Source organism: Propithecus coquereli, unplaced genomic scaffold (assembly GCF_000956105.1).
Source record: "Propithecus coquereli isolate 6110/MARCELLA unplaced genomic scaffold, Pcoq_1.0 Scaffold248, whole genome shotgun sequence".
NCBI lineage: Eukaryota > Metazoa > Chordata > Mammalia > Primates > Indriidae > Propithecus > Propithecus coquereli.
The window spans coordinates 3,219,797-3,237,510 of record NW_012148041.1 but is presented as its reverse complement, the minus strand read 5'-3'; the positions used below and the strand labels follow the sequence as shown (position 1 = coordinate 3,237,510).

General features: G+C 44.3%; 1 protein-coding gene across 2 annotated transcripts in view; it reads right to left on the bottom strand.

Moving 5' to 3' along the window:
• Positions 1–1,341: 1,341 nt before the first annotated feature.
• The window catches only part of RNF8 (ring finger protein 8, E3 ubiquitin protein ligase), a 29,515-nt gene continuing 13,142 nt past the window's right edge, over positions 1,342–17,714 (bottom strand). The window contains exons 3-8 of one of the 2 annotated variants that reach the window (XM_012646649.1): positions 15,603–16,331; positions 13,331–13,393; positions 11,060–11,149; positions 8,471–8,578; positions 5,643–5,847; positions 1,342–1,802 (exon numbers count right to left, since the gene is read on the bottom strand). In XM_012646649.1, coding sequence (XP_012502103.1) covers positions 1,786–1,802; positions 5,643–5,847; positions 8,471–8,578; positions 11,060–11,149; positions 13,331–13,393; positions 15,603–16,331 — 1,212 coding nt within the window. In that variant the 3' untranslated portion in view covers positions 1,342–1,785. The remainder of the gene's footprint in view (positions 1,803–5,642; positions 5,848–8,470; positions 8,579–11,059; positions 11,150–13,330; positions 13,394–15,602; positions 16,332–17,714) is intronic. The other variant, XM_012646650.1, reaches the window with a different exon arrangement.

Sequence of the window (17,714 nt, the reverse complement as noted above, 5' to 3'; positions counted from 1 at the left end):
GGCTAGAAAAGTAAATTATGATGCAAACACACAATGAAATAGCCAGGTATAAAAAAGAAACAGGAAGTTCTTTACGTATGGAACTATTGCCAACGTAGAGCTGAGAAAAAGCAAGGTACAGAATAGCATACAGTTTGCCATTTGTGCAAAAGAAGTGTGTATCTGCTTGTACGGACAGAAGATCTCTGGAAGGACAGTGAGGAACTGCAACACTAGCTGCCTCTGAGGAGGGAAGTGGGGGAGAAGGGTGAGAGGCACTTCCCTCTACGTCCTTCTGTACCTTTGATTTCGAACCATGTGAACACACTGCTACCTATTCAGAAAATGTGCATCTGTACTCTTTTAAAAGTGAATTACAATATGTGAACTTAAAGACAGAATATATAAAAATTTACGTATACCCATGCAAACGAAACACATGTAGCAGGAAACAGGAATTTATTACATCGAGATGATAACAATCTTTTCCTTCTCTATTTTTCCAGAATTTTTACGATGTGGTTATAATAAATATTCTTAAAGTATTTTTTGTATATTTAACTTATTTCCTCCCTGACTCTACCAGAATTCCAATCAGCAATCATGGGGAGGAGGACAGAAATGAAGATTAGAATCCCCATATACATGGCATACTCAACAAAGAAAAAAAATCCACTATCCCTAAAATGTTGGCAAGTCAATAGTTTCCAACACTTCATGAAAATACTTGGGATATAAAGAACTATTAATATATAAAAGAATGGTTCTCCAGGTAAGCAGTGAAAAGGGAGAGGGAAGCAAATCACTAAGGATATAATGTGGTTTCACAATCCTACTAGCGGGCTCCTGGTTTCAAATGACCATTCTCCAACTTCCTGTATTTTTCCTCATTCCCATCACAGGTAACCAATATCGCAGGCTGTCCTAAGTTTTCTTTCTGTTTAAAAAGTGGAAGTGGGCAAAAAGAAAGACAACTTAAAAAAAAAAAAAAAAAGCACATCAAGTTCTCATAAAATCATTGCCCACGTGTTCATGACATTGGGTAAAACAGATTTGGAAATATCTTTAGAACACCAGCTGAAGAACAGGAACTCCCCTCACCCCAACGCAAGGTAAGCAGTGACCCGCCTCTGTAATAAGAAGGAACCTGAGAGTCAGGTGTTAACAGAGCCCATCAGGCGTGGCTGGGAGCGCGGGCTTAGCTTCTCAGGCTGACGTTCACTTGAAGTCTATCATCTGATAGTCACTTTCTTGGCTGTAATCTATGAGCTGCCAGTGTTTACTTGTGAGACTGTCTGTGAGCTGGAAGGGGAGGAAGGTAAATACACCAAAGCCCAGCTGAGCAACTGACAGGTTTTACATTTTATTTCCAGGAAACGACATACTGTTTTCACAAAGAAGAGGTAAGCCATCCTCTCATCCTCATCCCACTACTGAATCAGGGCGTCAGGGGAGCCATGGGGCACGCCCAACCTGTCCACAACAACTGTCAACAAGGGTGCTTCTGAGGTATCAAAATAACAACAACAACTTTAAAAAACAAAACAAAACTCAAATAACCCATTCAGCACGTAGTGAGGCGGAGTCTACGAAATACCCTGAAGAGCTGGGCGCAGTAAGCCCCAGCGGTTCTCCAGTGACGGCAGCGCCCTGGCGGGGGGGCTTCCCAACTCGGCAGTCTCTGCCCCACGTGGCTCCTCAGGTGACTTGCAGAGCGGCCACGTCACGTCACAGCCAGAGAATCCTCCAGACCATTCTAAGCTCCCATTGCCTGGCAGTCTTTCAAATGCCCTTAAAGCACAGTCTTCAGGACAGCCTCTTTGCTTTGGAGAGAAAGGAAAGGAAGATAAGGGAGGAGGCCGCATTCCCCTTCCCTGGCCATCCCTGCCCTCGGCCACCCTCCCGCACAGCAGCCAGGGCGAATGGAGAAGTGGAGTTGGACCGCGTCCCGCTGCTCGAAGCCCACCCCTACTCCTCTCAGACTGGGAGTTACAGTCAAGGCCCTGTCGCAGCCCACGCGGCCCTGCGCAAACTGCCCCTTGCCCAGCCTTCCTCTCCTCGTCTCCTGCTAACGAGTATTCTCCCTGGATGAGTTCAGCTTGCCAGACCCCAGTACTGCTGCCGCTCCCCGAGACGTTCCTTTACAAGGCTCTGTCGTTCAGCAAATGGGGATGGGCAATTACCAGGGAACGCCCGCCCCGTGGGCACATGGATGCTCTTCAGAGCCTGGGCTCTGCCAGTGTCTCCTGTCCTATGTCCGGACCGCCCATCCCTTAGCCTACAGGAAGCTGCCAAGAGCTACTGGCCATGTGGTCTGACCTGGGCTGATCTTCCCAGAGACCCCCAACTCTGGAGGGTCCTGTCTCAGATTCAAAAAAGCTGTGGTTCACAAACCTTTCTCCCCACCTCAGCACACCTGAAGGCCACGGCCACTCTCACTAGGAGCCTCTCTATTCACCACCACAACAGCACGGGAGCTGGGCAATGTGGCTTTTAAAAGCTCCTGGGCTAAAAACCACTGTTCTAAAAGACCAATGAGATTTTACTTCTAGATCATTTACTTTTTTCTTTTCTGAGCACAACCCAGAGAAACTGCTAGGAAAAGCAAAAAGTGAGAGTGTTAACACTCTTGTCAACCAACTACCAACTAATGAGAACAGAAGAAACGGGAGGGGAGCGGCTGACAGAAGACTCTGCCCCCTCACCTCACCAGCTCCAGAGGAGAGTTCAGAAACTCTCCTCCCTCCAGAGCAGTCTCTTGCCAACACTGCAGAGAGCCACGATTACTCATGCGATAGGAATTACTGAACGTTTCTCATCTGCCCCCGCTCCAGAGCATCCTTTCTCCAGCTCAGGACCCAGAATCCTCACATCCCCACCCTCCTCTCCTCTGGCCTCGCAGAGTTTGCAAGAGATCATGGCTAACTGGTCAGAGGCATCACTCTTCCCACTGGGCTATGGAACTTCAGGACCATCACCAGCCAAAGAGGCCTTAAAAACGAGGCTGCTCTTGGAGAAATCGGAGCACGGGCACATCTGCACAGACAGCCCCTGCTGCCACAGGTGGGCACGTCTCCCTCTCTGAATTTGAGATAAGAGCAATCCCTGCCCAGGGCCCTGCCACAGTGTCAAGACTTTGACAATCACAGGTGTGCCAATCCTAGTTCCCAGATCCTAAATTTGGTCCTTTTAAAAAATTTCATGCACAGGGGATTAAACCAGCTTTCAACCGGCCCTGGAATATGCAAGGAAGGTTCGCATTTAAACTGAATGTTCTCTAACCTCACGCTGCAGCCTAGTGAAGCTGCTCATGGCTCTGGCACATCTTTCCTTAAATCGGGTCTCAGAACCTCCGTCTGTCTCTAGAGAAAACCTCAAAGCTGCACTCGCTGCGATAACCACAGAAACTGAAATGAGTGCCAGAAATGCTCTCAGTCGATGTGTGCGACAGAGAGGCTGATGTGGTTTACTGCGCAGCCCCCTAGTGTTACCAAAAAGGTGGAGAGGCACCCTCTTTAGCCTTTGGAGAGGAAAAGGAGGAGGTGCCTGATACTATTTACTCGCAGAACTAACTTTGTGTAAGGGGAGTCAAAGGTGAATTTAGGACGTGGGGCTCCCCTTTCCCTTCCTAGTGCTTCGCGAGGGCACCTACCGTGCTGGACCGCAGGGAGGGAGCCCAGGCAGTGGGCTGTGGAAAAGGCTCATGCGTCCCCACTCCCACAGACTCAGCACCCTTCAGCTCAAGGGCTGTAACCTCGTCTTGGTCCAATTTGGGTTCCTGGTCACTGGTTCGTCTCAGAATGGGAAGTAAGGAAAAAAAGAATTCACGAGGCCTCAGTAGGTAATTTCTAAGCCTTGGCTGTCCTCATGCAAGTCTGGTACCACGAGAACATCATGTCCTGTGTGAACCACACAGGGGAAGGTAGGGCAGTCACGCTTCTCATGCCTCTGTGTTTTGCTTGTGCTGTTTCCTCTGCTTGGAAAGCTAACCCCTAGGGAACCTTTAAGGCTCAGTTCAAATGTCACTTCGTCTGTGAAGCTTTCTCCCATACCTTAACTTGCCCAAGCCAAAGTAAGCGTCCCCTCCTCTGAAGTTTCGTAACTTCAGCCTGTTGTGGAACTCATCACACTATCTACGTGTCTGTCCTCACCAGACTGCGTGCTGAGATCATGCGTTATTCATCTCTATCCCAACGCCTAGTGCAGTATTCCTATAAATGCTTATCGAGTGATGGGAGGTAAAATTGAAGAACAATGGAATTCTGCCAGAAATCAGTAGCTTTTGGAGGTAAAAAATTTGTGGGGGCTCAAAATTGGGCACAAAATCCAACAGCAGACACGTGTCAGAAAAGTGGAAAATGCTTTGGTTCCAAAGAACCCACTGACGGCTGCCCCACCCTCCCAAGGGTCAGAATGTCCTCCTTGGGCATAACAGGCTGACGCGCCTCCTGCTCGGCACCTGCACTACCCGCTTCTGTGACAAGCCTGCTGCCTCCAAGCTGGCTGCCCAACCAAGAGCCAGCTTCAGACGACAGCTGCTTGCGCGTCGGTACCACATTCCTGACCCGAAGTGGCTGACCTCTGTTGAAGGGCTAAGGACAAGGAGTAAGTGGACAGAAGATCCTATTCTAAGCAGTGCGGTTTTTGACCCTTCCAGCTTCTCTGGACTTAGAGAAAGGTACAACCAAAGAACACACACAAAAGTGGGTTTCCAACGGCCAGGTGGGGGAAGCACCTGTAAGGGCAGTGAGCTTCTGCTTCCTCTCTCATGGGCCTGTTATGGGCAGCCAGTTGACATCACAGCACCTTGGCTCTGAAGCTTTCCCAGAAGGCAGAGCCTAACTGGACACTGAAGGGGCTGAACATGATCACACCTACCTTGCTGCTTTGTTCTCTTATCCCTGCCCAATAACCAATCCTTTCTACCCCTTAATTCCTTGCGCTTTGCCCCAGGACATATTCATTTGCCACAGAGACACTTAAGTCTCAAGCAGAGCGGCTCTCTGCAGGTCCCAACACGAGAGGCCTCAAGTGTCCCTTGGTTAAATGAACAGGTATTCACTAGGAAGGCGAGTTCATGAGGGAAACTCACCCGTCTCTTCCCCAATCTCTCTCTCCAACTGGAGACTTGTGAGGAAATACATGCAGGATTGTATTTGTATCTTTGGCTTAACATTATGCCCAAATTGTGTAACCGTGACTCGTAGGTAGAACCTGCATATGTGTTTTCTTTAGGCATTCTCCAAGTTGTTAATCTTTGACTTGTACACATCCTACTTATATATAATCACTATACACCCAACCGAAGGTTTTTGCAACACCTAGACGGCAACTAAACTGTCTTGAGCAACAGCACCATCTAGTGATCAGTATAGCAAAACGTCTGTGTGTTTGCTAATCACATCTTTGACCCCCACAACCAAGACACACACACTTAACCCCACTTTCCTGCTGTTCAAATAACAGAGGTTAATTCTACCTAAACTCTTTCACACATTCACTATCTTTAACTCCTTTTACTCTTTCCCATTTCTTCCACCTCTTCCTTAGTTCAAGAATCATTAACCTGACTCTCTCTTCCCCAATCAAAAGAAACTTTTTTACTAAAATCTGGAAGTAAATAAATTCTTTCTTGAGGGGTAGGGATTCTCACACTCACTCACCTTTTCTTTCCCTAATGAGGACAGTTCGTCGTTCTTTCACTTCTGAGCTCAGATTATCTACCATCTTATTAATGCAATTGTCCAGAACCAGGGAGCGGGTTTTGGACTTAATGTCCTTCCGACAAATGGGGCATTCTGTCTTCCGCTTCATCCATTCATTGATACAGTAGGAACAGAAACTGTGGGCACAGTTCAAGGTGACAGCCTACAATGGAAATGTGAACAACACATCAGAACCGCCACCCTTACTTCCTTGCGGTAGTTATGATCTGAAAGGTAGGACAGGAGCTCATTTTCAGAAAAGGTAACCACAATCCCATCTGGAGGGTTTACAAAGAGTATTAGAATCATTCTTGGAGTTGGATTTTTTTTTTTTTGGAGACAGGGTCTCATTCTGTCACCCAGGCTAGAGTGCAGTGGCATGATCATAGCTCACTGCAGCCTCAAACTCTTGGACTCAATCCTCCCACCTTGGCTCTCTAAAGTGCTAGCATTACAGTCGTGAGCCACACTGCATCCAGAGGAGTTGGAAATTTTTAAACTTCATGTTAAGACAACTCATATCCTCCTTTCTCAAAGTTAAGGTCACAGACTCAGGCTCTAGGTAGGCTGATTTATCTGTCTTGATTTAGCAACTCAGACCACACTGCCAACATGGGTTAGCCACCTTGCAAACAAATGTCACTGGACACAAGTAGGACTAATAAGTGTGTAAGTGCTGTACATTTACATTACTAATTCTCTTATGAAAAACGAATTTATGTCCTGTTAATTGTGAATTAGAACTTCAATTTTAATATATGAAGGGGAGTACATACTGAATAGTCAGTGTACAGAATGATAGGAAGTATCATCCCTAAAGAAATTAAAAATATAAAAGGCAATTAAAAAGGCTGGGCAAAAAAGGAACTAAAAAATGTCAAAAATGTAATGGGGGCCGGGAGCGGCGGCTCACGCCTGTAATCCTAGCACTCTGGGAGGCCGAGGTGGCAGGATCACTGGAGGTCAGGAGTTCGAGACCAGCCTGAGCAAGAGCGAGACCCCGTCTCTACTAAAAAAAAAAAAAAATGTAATGGGTTCACTGACAGTGCCTAAACCTCTAAGCAGATTGCCTGTGAGGAGAGAAAGCAGAAGGAGCCGGTGTTGAGAGGCTGTTCTGAGTAATATACCCCTCGTCAGATTTCTGCCAGGGTCTTTTCACTCCCAAGAACATAAACCATTCTCTTTGTTATTCTCGTTTATGTGTATCTCCTACAAGACGACTTTTTCTGAGGCTCCAAAGTCCTCATTCCTGCTTTTAGGATAGCAGTGGAAAAATAACAAGAGATACTATGTATTTTTCAAATGCCAGGTTGAACACAGAAAGCTAGGAAACTAGGAGATACTGTGTTTACTACATAAGATAAACTCTAATAAAAGGACTAACAACCTGATTAAAATGAAACATCTTGGCCGGGCGCGGTGGCTCACGCCTGTAATCCTAGCACTCTGGGAGGCCGAGGTGGGCGGATTGTTTGAGCTCAGGAGTTCGAAACCAGCCTGAGCAAGAGCAAGACCCCGTCTCTACTAAAAATAGAAAGAAATTAATCGGACAACTAAAAATATATAGAAAAAATTAGCCGGGCATGGAGGCTCATGCCTGTAGTCTCAGCTACTCGGGAGGCTGAGGCAGGAGGATCACTTGAGCCCAGGAGTTTGAGGTTGCTGTGAGCTAGGCTGACGCCACGGCCCTCTAGCCCGGGTAACACAGTGAGACTCTGTCTCAAAAAAAAAAAAAAAATGAAACATCTTGCTGAGATTGACTTTAAGAGGTTACCAGTAGAGTAAGTCAGACACTACTCCATAAACAAAACACAGGTCAAGTTGTTTATCTCTTACATGTCTGTGCAGATGCTCTGGGATGGTTAACTTGTCGTCCATTCCAACCCCCTTTCCTTGTCTTTCTCTACTGGAGTCCACAAGCCCTGCCAAAACAACACTGAGCGCTCTTCAAAGTAGGGCATCATATGACTAGAAACTATAGGGGAAATTATATCTGAAGTCTAAATGAATCCACAGAAAAAGAAACAAGTCTGCCCAGGAGAGATTTTTCAGGAGGCTGATAGACTCAAACTCCTTAAAGACTGCCTGAGAAAAGGAAGCAGAGTGTATGAGCATTTTCCTTTTTAAAGGAGTGTGTAAAGCACTGTCATTTAACAACCCGACTTTAACACTTGTGGTTCTAAGATGAACTGGTCACAAATGGTAGAATATTTAAAAAATAAAAGAGCTGGTACAAAAATATACAGGATAACAAATGGCAACCTAGGGGAGAGATGTTTCATTTTCATAAGGAGCCTCAGAGTCCCTGAAATATATTCACTTGGTCCCTGTATTCCCAAAGTGAGCACGCATCAGTGACATTTACCACCCTGTTTAAGAGGCTGCACTGTAAGCCTACTCTCAGCATTGTGCCCATTCGGAGTCAAGAAAAAATGCCTTTACTGAGCAGCCTTATTTTGATACTTGAAAAATCTAATGCCATGTGACCATGTTTCCCCCCAAATAATAAAGACATAAAAACTTTATTACAGCTAAAAATGTTAACCATACCAAATAAATATTTAAGAACAGATGAAATACAGAAAAGGATAGTGAAAGGAAAGAAGACTAAAGAACAAATGAGAAGTGGTCATCTCTAGAGGTCACTTTCAAATCAAATAGCTATAACAAGGTCTTGGAAGAAAAGCCTCTTCAGAATGCTTCTCTTTAGCAAAAGTAGCTTGTATAGCGCAGACTCCATTCAGCGCTGGGAGAATATGACCAGGTGAGCACCTGTTCATAATTACCTCAATGAAGTATTCTGAGCAAATAATACACTGGAGCTCATTCTCTAGCACATCATTCATGTGGCTGAGAACTTCTTCCTTCTGTGCTTGCACCTTCTCCTTCTCTTCCTGCAGAGACACACAACCCCACCTGTTATTCTGAGAGAACCAACAAGAATGCAGAACAGGACAAGGAGCAGGGTTAATTGTCTGGAATAGCATTCAGGAATCTTAATTAATAATTCATTCTGGTGCAGCAACATGAGAATAAAACTTTCCGTATGGATTATTGTTTCTCAAGAATTGCTTTCTAATACAGAGTGCTAACTTCCTTTCTTCCCTCTCCCCACTTGCTATGGTCTGTTTGTGTTCCCCCAAAATTCTTATGTTGAAACTTAATCCCCAAGGTGACGCTATTGAGAGGTGGGGCCGTTGGGAGGTAACTAGGTCATCAGGGCTCTGTGCTCATAAATAGGGTTAGTGGCCTTATAAAAGGCGCCTGAAGGAGCTTGTTTGCCCCTTCTACCACGTGAGGACAGTGAGAAAACTCCTATGAATAAGGCAGCTTTCACCAAACACCTCATCTGCCAGCACTTCGTTCTTGGACTTCCCAGCCTCCAGAACCACAAGAAATAAATTTTTGTTGTTTATAAGCTACCCAGTTTATGGCATTTTCTTATAGTAGCCTAAATGGACTAAAACACCACTTTTTCAGTATTTGCATTATAGGTTCTGTCTCCTTCCCCCATATTAACCGAATGAGAAAAAATGAAGGTGGCATACTAACTTCCCCCACCACCCAAGACCAGATAGGACATTAAGTATTCTTATAGCAAGCTGCAGTTCAGAGGTGATATAAAATCATCCCAATTAAAAACTCACTGGACAATAAAAGATACGAGGAACAGTCCACAGAAGCAGGAAGCTTGAATTAGTTCTAAGGTCCCTGTGTTCTTTGTCACTGCCTCTTCTATAACATAAAGATGTACCTCTGGAGGCAGGAGGCTGGAGACGGCCTCCCGAAGTACCTGCGGGCTCCCTGCCCTGCAATACTCGCCACCTCCCACACCTTCACAGGTTGAGGTTGAGCTTGAGGTCTGCAGTGCAATTTCCCTGTGCCCTCCCCAAGAGGTCAGACTGCTTGAGGACACACTTTTTAGGGAGGATCCTAGGGATGCTCTCTTGAAGCAGACATTTATTTAAGTTAGTACCTTTTCCCCAAAACAAAGCATCAAGAGCCCCTGATGGGGAAAGGAAAAGCCATTGGGGGTATATTTGAGTGGTTGGCTCATTTTTCATCTTTTCTTTTCTTTTCCAATCAAAGCAAAGATTGTCAGACTGCTTAGGGCAGTGAAGAGGGCCTGGATCCATTTCTAACTAGAGTTGAGTTCCCGGAAACCTTATGAATCACTGGGTGTAAACAGATACAGTTTCTTGAATACTGGGGAAGAAGGTACTATGTGATTTCCACAGAGGATAAGTATATCAAACCAACTAAGATGAAAGTCTTGTCTCTTCCTTTCTGTACTCAGCTGTGTGGAACAGGGTAGGATGAGAGACAAAGTTAGACTCAACTGCAAACTGGTGGCCTGTACACTGGATCTAGCCTGCAGAATTATTTAGTTTCGCCTTAGTGGTATTAAAAAGTACACAAAAACTGAACTTGTTGCCAATATATGAAAACTAGAATATTCCACATGAGCATTTGGATTTCCATCTGCTATGGAAAAATCAAGAAGATCTGACAATACTTGGCTTACATTTCTGGATGGCAACAACTGGCTGAGCAGAGAATAGCTGCCTCCTGGGGTAGGGGGTGAGTATCCCCATCCAGTGAGCCACAGTCCTCACGGCTTTCTACTACATTCTCACACCCGGGCCGCTTCATTCACTTTTTTTTTCCGACACAGAGTCTTGCTCTGTCACCCCCAGTAGAGTGCAGAGGCATCATCATAGCTCACAGCAACCTCAAACTCCTGGGCTCAAGTGATCCTCAGCCTCCCGAGTAGCTGGGACTACAGGCGGGTGCCGTGATGCCCAGCTAATTTTTCTGTTTTTAGTAGAGACGGGGTCTCACTCTTGCTCAGGCTGGTTTCGAACTCCTGAGCTCAAACAATCCACCCGCTTCCGCCTCCCAGAGTGCCGGGATTATAGGTATGAGCCACTGAGTTCACCTTCACTCACTTTTATTACCTGTCTGGCCCTGGTGGGCATTTAAGTTTATAACCCTAATTTAAGAGTTCTACTGATTTGACATAAGAAGAAATTACATGAACACATCAGGAGGAACTACTTTTTTTATTTTGACTACAACACTCCTTAGTCTGTACCAGTGACACACCCTAAAGAAGCATCCACCATAGACAAAGGACTAGAATGCAGGGTGCAAGTCCCTTATTCCCAGTATTTTGTTTCTGAACAAAGGAAAGAAAAGATATCGTCTTACAGGCTGAATCTTCTATAGGCTTGAATAATTTTATAGATTATTTCCCCTGAGGCAAGGAGCAGCCATAATTTCTCTCTTCATTCACCATAGCAACCCTTGCACTGTTGAAAATGCTGAGTTGCATGTACTAACCAAATTCTAAACCTCCATCTTCTTTCCAGTACCTTGGTCCGCTCCAATTCTTTGTTCTTGGCTTGAATGATTGCTTCAAAGTCCTTCTTGCTGCGATTTAGCTCTTCCATTAGAGCCCGGTGCTGCAGAAACATAGCAGATATACACTCGTGGTGAACTACACAGCATACTTCCTTTTATCTACCTACATGCCTGCTCCCTCGCTCCAGTAAGTGATTTTGGTTCAAAGATCAATGAATTGGTAATTTCAAAATAATGCCTTCATTCCACCAGGAAATCCTACCTACCTGCTGCTTTTTTTTAGGGATGGGGGCCGATCGGGTAAGAGGGCACCAAATCCATTAGCCCGTCTGAAACTAACCCAACATGAGTGGCCATCCAAAGCAAATGAAGAACTTTCACTGCCTTCCAGAGAGTCTGATGCTGTAGGTTTGTCTTGATGCCCAGAAATGTGCATTTTTTTTTTTTTTAAAAGGCTACCCAAATAATTCTGGGAACCAGTGCTTAAGAACTAGTAATTACGAGCTACCCAGCACTGGGAGTAGCTTTTAAGAAATAATCAGGGGGAAATGGGATTCAGGGAACCTAGACAGTCATTTTCATTGACATGAAAAAGATCTTTAACCGATTTTATTCTACTAATCACACACTACATGTTCATAAGGCAATGCTGCCTGAACCCTCCCAGCATCTTCTGGAAGATGGCATGCCCAAGAGCTGATAGCCCATTCAATGTGACGAACTGCCTACACCAAACGTCCAGAGGTTCCACATCTATGAAACATAATTTATGAGTTCTCTGATGCTTAAGTACAGCTTATACTTTAGAATTTCACCTCAAATCCTTTTTAAAAGAAGACAGAATAAAGGTAAGTATTTTTGAAAATATATTACTCAAGAAACAAATTTTAAAATGTGTGGTCTCCCAAAAAAAGCAGTTACATCAGAAGGTCTGGGTCTTCATCTTGACCACTAATTAGATGTATGGGCCTTAACTTTCTCATCTATAAATGGGAAAACAGATGCCCCCTCCTACCTCAATGCATATATAAAAATAAAACAGGTATGAAAAGCATTCAGAAAGTTTCTTAAGTTCTATTTAAATGCAAGTTTTTGTAACAGCTTGGTAAAGAACAGCTTCAGAGGGACCAGCATGGTGGAACAAAAACCAACCACTGCTTCATCTGAGAGTGGCACGTCCCCCAGGCATGATGGTATAGAACCATGACCTAGAAGTATCACATTTTAGGCCAATAAATGTATGGCCAAGTATTCCTCGATGATAGTGATGTTTCCTGTCTGTCTCAGAAGAGGTTAAGTTGTGGATGCAAGGTACTCAGTGGTTCCTCAGGGATTTCCAAGTAGAACTACCATATTCTTTTTCAGTCAATTTCAAAACAATATTTGAATATTAATTTAATAATGCTTCAAATGGGAAACATGTCTACTCTCCCACCCTAGAAAATAAACAAGCTCAAAAAATAAAATTCCAAAAAAACTTAACTCATTTTCACCTAGTTCTTTCCAAAGCTGTTTGAGCAAACCGTAAGAAAACCAAGGAAGGCACCCTGTCACGCTTACAAATAACTACATGACTGTTAGCACTGTAAGATTGGGAGGTAGGTATGCAATAAAAGAATGTAAGGATAAATTCCTCTGAACTAATTCTTATGCAATTTGCTCACTTTTCTCAAGGAAATCTGAACCATCCCTCCAACCACCTGACTAAATGTGCAAACTATTCATCTTAATACACAAAGAAAACAAAGGTTTTAAAAGATGCGAAAGACACACAAAAAATAATCAAATGAGTGGTCGAGTTAAATGAAATAAATTACATGCAATCTTTTAGGGGAATTCAAACTGACCTAAAACGCTTAACTGGAACATTCTCAAATGGTTTTTAGATGGCTACAGCTCAGGGACAGTGAGGTAATGGAGGTCCTAGCAGGCCCTGGTGGCCAAGTCATAGCTCACATTTCCCCTCTGCTGCCCTCACCTTTCTGGAAGTGAAGCCACTTCCCCAGAGAGCCTCCTAATTGCTACGGCTCCATTCCATCTTCACCAGAGCAACTGCTGCTCAGATGAAGACGTAAGTTTTCATGCTGAGGTTTGGCACGTCTGTGAGGATCCAAATCTCCAACCTGATGGTGTGAGCAGCTGCCACCTGCTCTGTTTATAGACTGGAGAAGCCACAGCGGTATGGGCTAAGCAGCAGAGGCAGCCAGTGGCCACATGATGCCTGGTTGCCCCCCACTCCATGGCCCACTATAATCTCAGTACAGTGGCAAGAGATAAGTTACCTCCTGCAGAGCCTGGGCCAGCTGTTGCTTCAGGTCCTCTTCTCCTTCCTCTTTCTCCAAGTCCTGCAAAGCCAAAACAAAATGGAAGGTTTCCCTGCATGGGTGGGAAAAAAGGAACAAAATCCAGCAACAAGCAGAGCAGACCCGCTAGTGTGAGCATCTGGAAACAACAGGATGCAGGGAGCAGATGGAAAATCTCCTGTTTTATTTCAAGCTGCTGGCAGTAAAGGATTTGAGCAGAGTTAACTGCTCAAATATCGCACGCCTCAGGGCTGTCAGCTTCAAGTTATCACTCTGGTTATCCTGAAAAAACTATGGGTTAACAGTTCAAACCTCCTTCATCAGCTAATGCTATGATTCCCGAAAGGATATAACCCGAGAACTTCCGAGCCACCAAATGTCTAAACTCAAGCAGAATCCCCCATGCTGTCACTCACAAGACCTACCATGTTTCTTCCCTCTGTTCTGGCCAACCTGTCTCTCCTTCTGAGTCTCATTATGACTTTTAGCCTATACACTGTTCCGCTCTCTCCTTGCATGAGCTTATGTTGTATTTCCTCCATCAGCCCCCTCTAATACAGACACCTTCCAGACCATCATTAAACCTATGTCCAGTACCTTCCACAAGAACCTCTGGGCCTTTCCCTCCTTAAGAATTACATACCCATTTAATATGCCAACTTGAAATTGTTCTCTAGTTTACTATATTGACTGAAATGTGCATAATACTATATTGCATACTATACTATATTGACTGTATGTGCATAATACATCTTGTCTTCTCAACAAGATAAATTCCTTAATGGTAAAAACCATTTATTAAGCATCTTTATAACCACCAGAATTCTGGCAAGGTGGGTGTTCAAAAAAAAAAAGCCTGCATGAAGCAGCAAGGGTTGAACAAGCTTCTGAACAAGTAGTAGGGGAAGGGTAAAACCCTGGAGCTCGGTGGGCAGAGGGAAATGTGGCTAATAAACAAGGGACTAGGTATGCTTCCCACGTAATTTACACACGACCTACTCATACCTAGAGAGTCTCTAAACCAATCCTTTTCACCTTTAACATTTTGGTACCATAAAAAGATCCTGAAGCTACATCTTGAAGCAATGCCCAGAGCAGCCACAAATACTAATCAACAGTAACTCTTCTTCCTGAACGTATTAGCCTTTAAAGAGAGTTCTGCTCTGGTGATGGTGTGATACCCTAAATATATAGAGATAAACCAACCTCTATTAATTTCAAGAACTACTCTAGGCTGGATAGGGGAAGCAAAAAGGTACACACAAGCAACCAGCATATACCCTTAAAAGATCTATTAAATAGATCCATGGCCTTCGCTAATACTATCAGTTCAAGGGGATAGCAGAGATCAGAATGAAATTTATAAATTGTTCAGAAATAAGCCAACATTACTCCTGGTTATTCCTTACCCTGAGCAATTCAAACAAAAGATAAAAGCTTATTCACTTGACTTGTGATTGGCCCTTCTGAGTTCTAAGTCAACAATGGGGAATTCTTGACATTCAATATTACCCAAGCAACTGGGTGGGAATAAAACCTGTGGTTCCTGCCAGATGAGAAATGACATTTTGAGCAGGGACAGGATCAGCTCTAGCCTAAAGCTTTATGCAAGGGCTTGTCATTTAAGTAAATGACTTGGGGATGGGAACACATTTGGTCTTACCTTGACACAGCTAAGACAGTCATTATTTTACCTTCCTACAGGAAGGTGGCTTATCACTCAACCCAACGATGCATTCATGGCATACCTGTCCCCTCGAATGCTAGGTGCTCAGGATAGAAACACATTTTCTGCCTTTCTAGCCTCCCACTTCCTAGGTTAGCTGCAGCGTTAACTAACCCTCACAGCTGTCAGGTGTAATGAGGGTAGAGGAACCAGCTGACCTGTATCTGCTTTAGGACTAAGGGATATGGCCCAATGGCATCTGACCTTCACCCAACTTCTCCCCGAGTTTACCTTGGTTCTGAGATGCCTGAGCTTTGTATCCTGAAATCAGTTACATCCTGGCTGGCTCTGCTGTCACCTTACCCTATCTTGGCACCTCAGCTCTGGCTCCTGATCTCATCATCAGCCTTAACCCTTTACTCGACCCCCTTCTTTTATCTCAAAGTTTTCTGTTCCCATTCCATTTCCTGTCCCTGGTGCTCGGCATTTGGTACCTGGCCCCGAAACTAGGAGCTCTGGCCAGAGGCTCACAAACTGCCTGCCCACCCCTGAGGGGCACTCTTGTCTTTCCCTCCTGTGTGGTACCTGGAGATGCTGTTCCTCTTCCCGGAAAGTCTTCTCTAGTTGCTCGACTCTTGCCTGCTGCTGAGCCTGCTCTGCACACAGCTGGGACTGTAAGTCCTGCAGTTCCTGCTCCATTTTCACAATTTCTTTTGAGTTCTCCTTTTGGGTCTGCTTTTTCACATTCAGAACAGCTACCTGTTTTTCTTGCATCTGTGTTTTCAGCTTCAGCATCCTGGACATGGTCACCTTAAAGATCTCTAAGCTGCTCTGAGAGGCTGAAGAGTTTGAGGCTTTCTGCTTCTTGTGATGAAGCTCTATGACTTTTGGGGAGCCAGACTCTGTGGTCTTTTCATTTGGCTCAAGAGAAGTCAACTTAGGATCCAAATATTCAGAGGGTTGACTGGCCACTTCACCTCTCCCATGAGACTTCACTAGCTGACCAGGTTTATAAAACACTTTACTTATTTTAGATTTCAGAGTTGAGGGTCCTTCAGCTCCAGAACCCTCTAATTCATCCACACTAAATTTCCTTTTAGTTCTCAAGCCCTTATTTTTTTCCATCATCCGATCACCGTTTGGGGAAAGACAGGGATATATCCTCTCCCAGTCTTCTTCAGTAACTTCATATTCATACTCTGCATTCTCTTTATTTTCCAGAGGCACTCCAAGCTGGATGTGGTCTCCCTTATGGATGGAATAAACCTTTAAGGGTTCCAGACGCTCTCTGTTCAGCCAAACACCATTTAGACTCTGGGGAAAGGGAAAGACAGACAAAATAAGCTTCATGATTTTCTTCCTCTTAACAAAACTTCTCTCCTGCTGCTGCAAAACCTCTGCCTTTTCAGAAGGAAAACCCTTGAAAACAAATAGAAAAGAAACGTTCATAGACCACTATCCTGAGAAACAGCACCTTTCAAACGGTGCTTTGGCTTTTACCTGTATTTCACATTCATGCCTCCACAGAGCACTGCCTGTATAACAGGCAGGAATTATCTTATTACTGGTGGATGATTCACTCGAGCATATGCAACAGCACAAAAGGAAATGGAAACTGGATCACTCCTATTAACCTAAACTGGAGGCAATGGCCCCAAACTGGAAAAAAATGCTATTAGTGAAGGAAACAGTATCTAATGGTGAGGGCCATGAATAGGCTTGGCCAGGAAAGTTACTCAAGTACTGTCTATGGATGCAGTCCCTCAACACATTGGTGAACTAGCAAAGTACCTCCCAGTACACATAAACCAAAAAGAGTACCCTACCTTGTACTGGGGTCAAACTGCAGGTAGGATCTGACCCAATTAACACTAACCAAGGGAGATACAAGACAGTGATTAAGAGCTGGCGCTCTGGACTCAGATAGATATTGGTTCATAGCCCAAGTGCACTACCTTGGGCTTATTACTAGTTGCATGGTGTTTGGCAATTTACTTAACCTCTCTGTAGCCCAGTATTGTCTGTAGAATTGTAATAGCACGGTACCTACCTCACACTGTTCCTGTGACGAATGGATAATACATGTAAAATACTTGGCGTAGAGACCCACATATAATAAATGCTTGATAAATCTTTACTTTTATAGTTTTAATGAAGTCATGGTACAGGGGTTAAGAGCATGGATCCTGGAGTCAGACTGCCTGGTTTGTAATGCGGCTCCATCACTTAACAGCTGTGTGACTCTGAGCAGGTTTCTTGACCTCTTTACGGCCGAGTTACTGCATGTATAAAATGGGTGATACTAGCAGTCTCTTCCTGTGTGGATTCAGTGAGGTAACACATGTAATGTACTTAGAACAGCCTGGGCACATGGTATTACATGTATAAATGCTCACTACTATTATTGTGTCTTGGTTCAATTGATTTATCAACAATCGCTTCAATTCAACGCTCAGTGTCTTGCAAGGTAAACGGTGTGAAGTGCTAAAGTAGAAAGTAGTGTGAAGTAGAAGATATAAAGACAACTTTTAGCAGCTGACTGCAGAAAGGACAACACAAGGGCACAAAGAAATAAATGTGGGATTCCATGGCATAGCCTACAAATGCAAAGGAATATCATGTGGAGCTGGGTAAGCCAAGGGATACTAAACAAAGATGATAGGTCCTAAAACAGACTTGAAACAAATGCAGGATTTA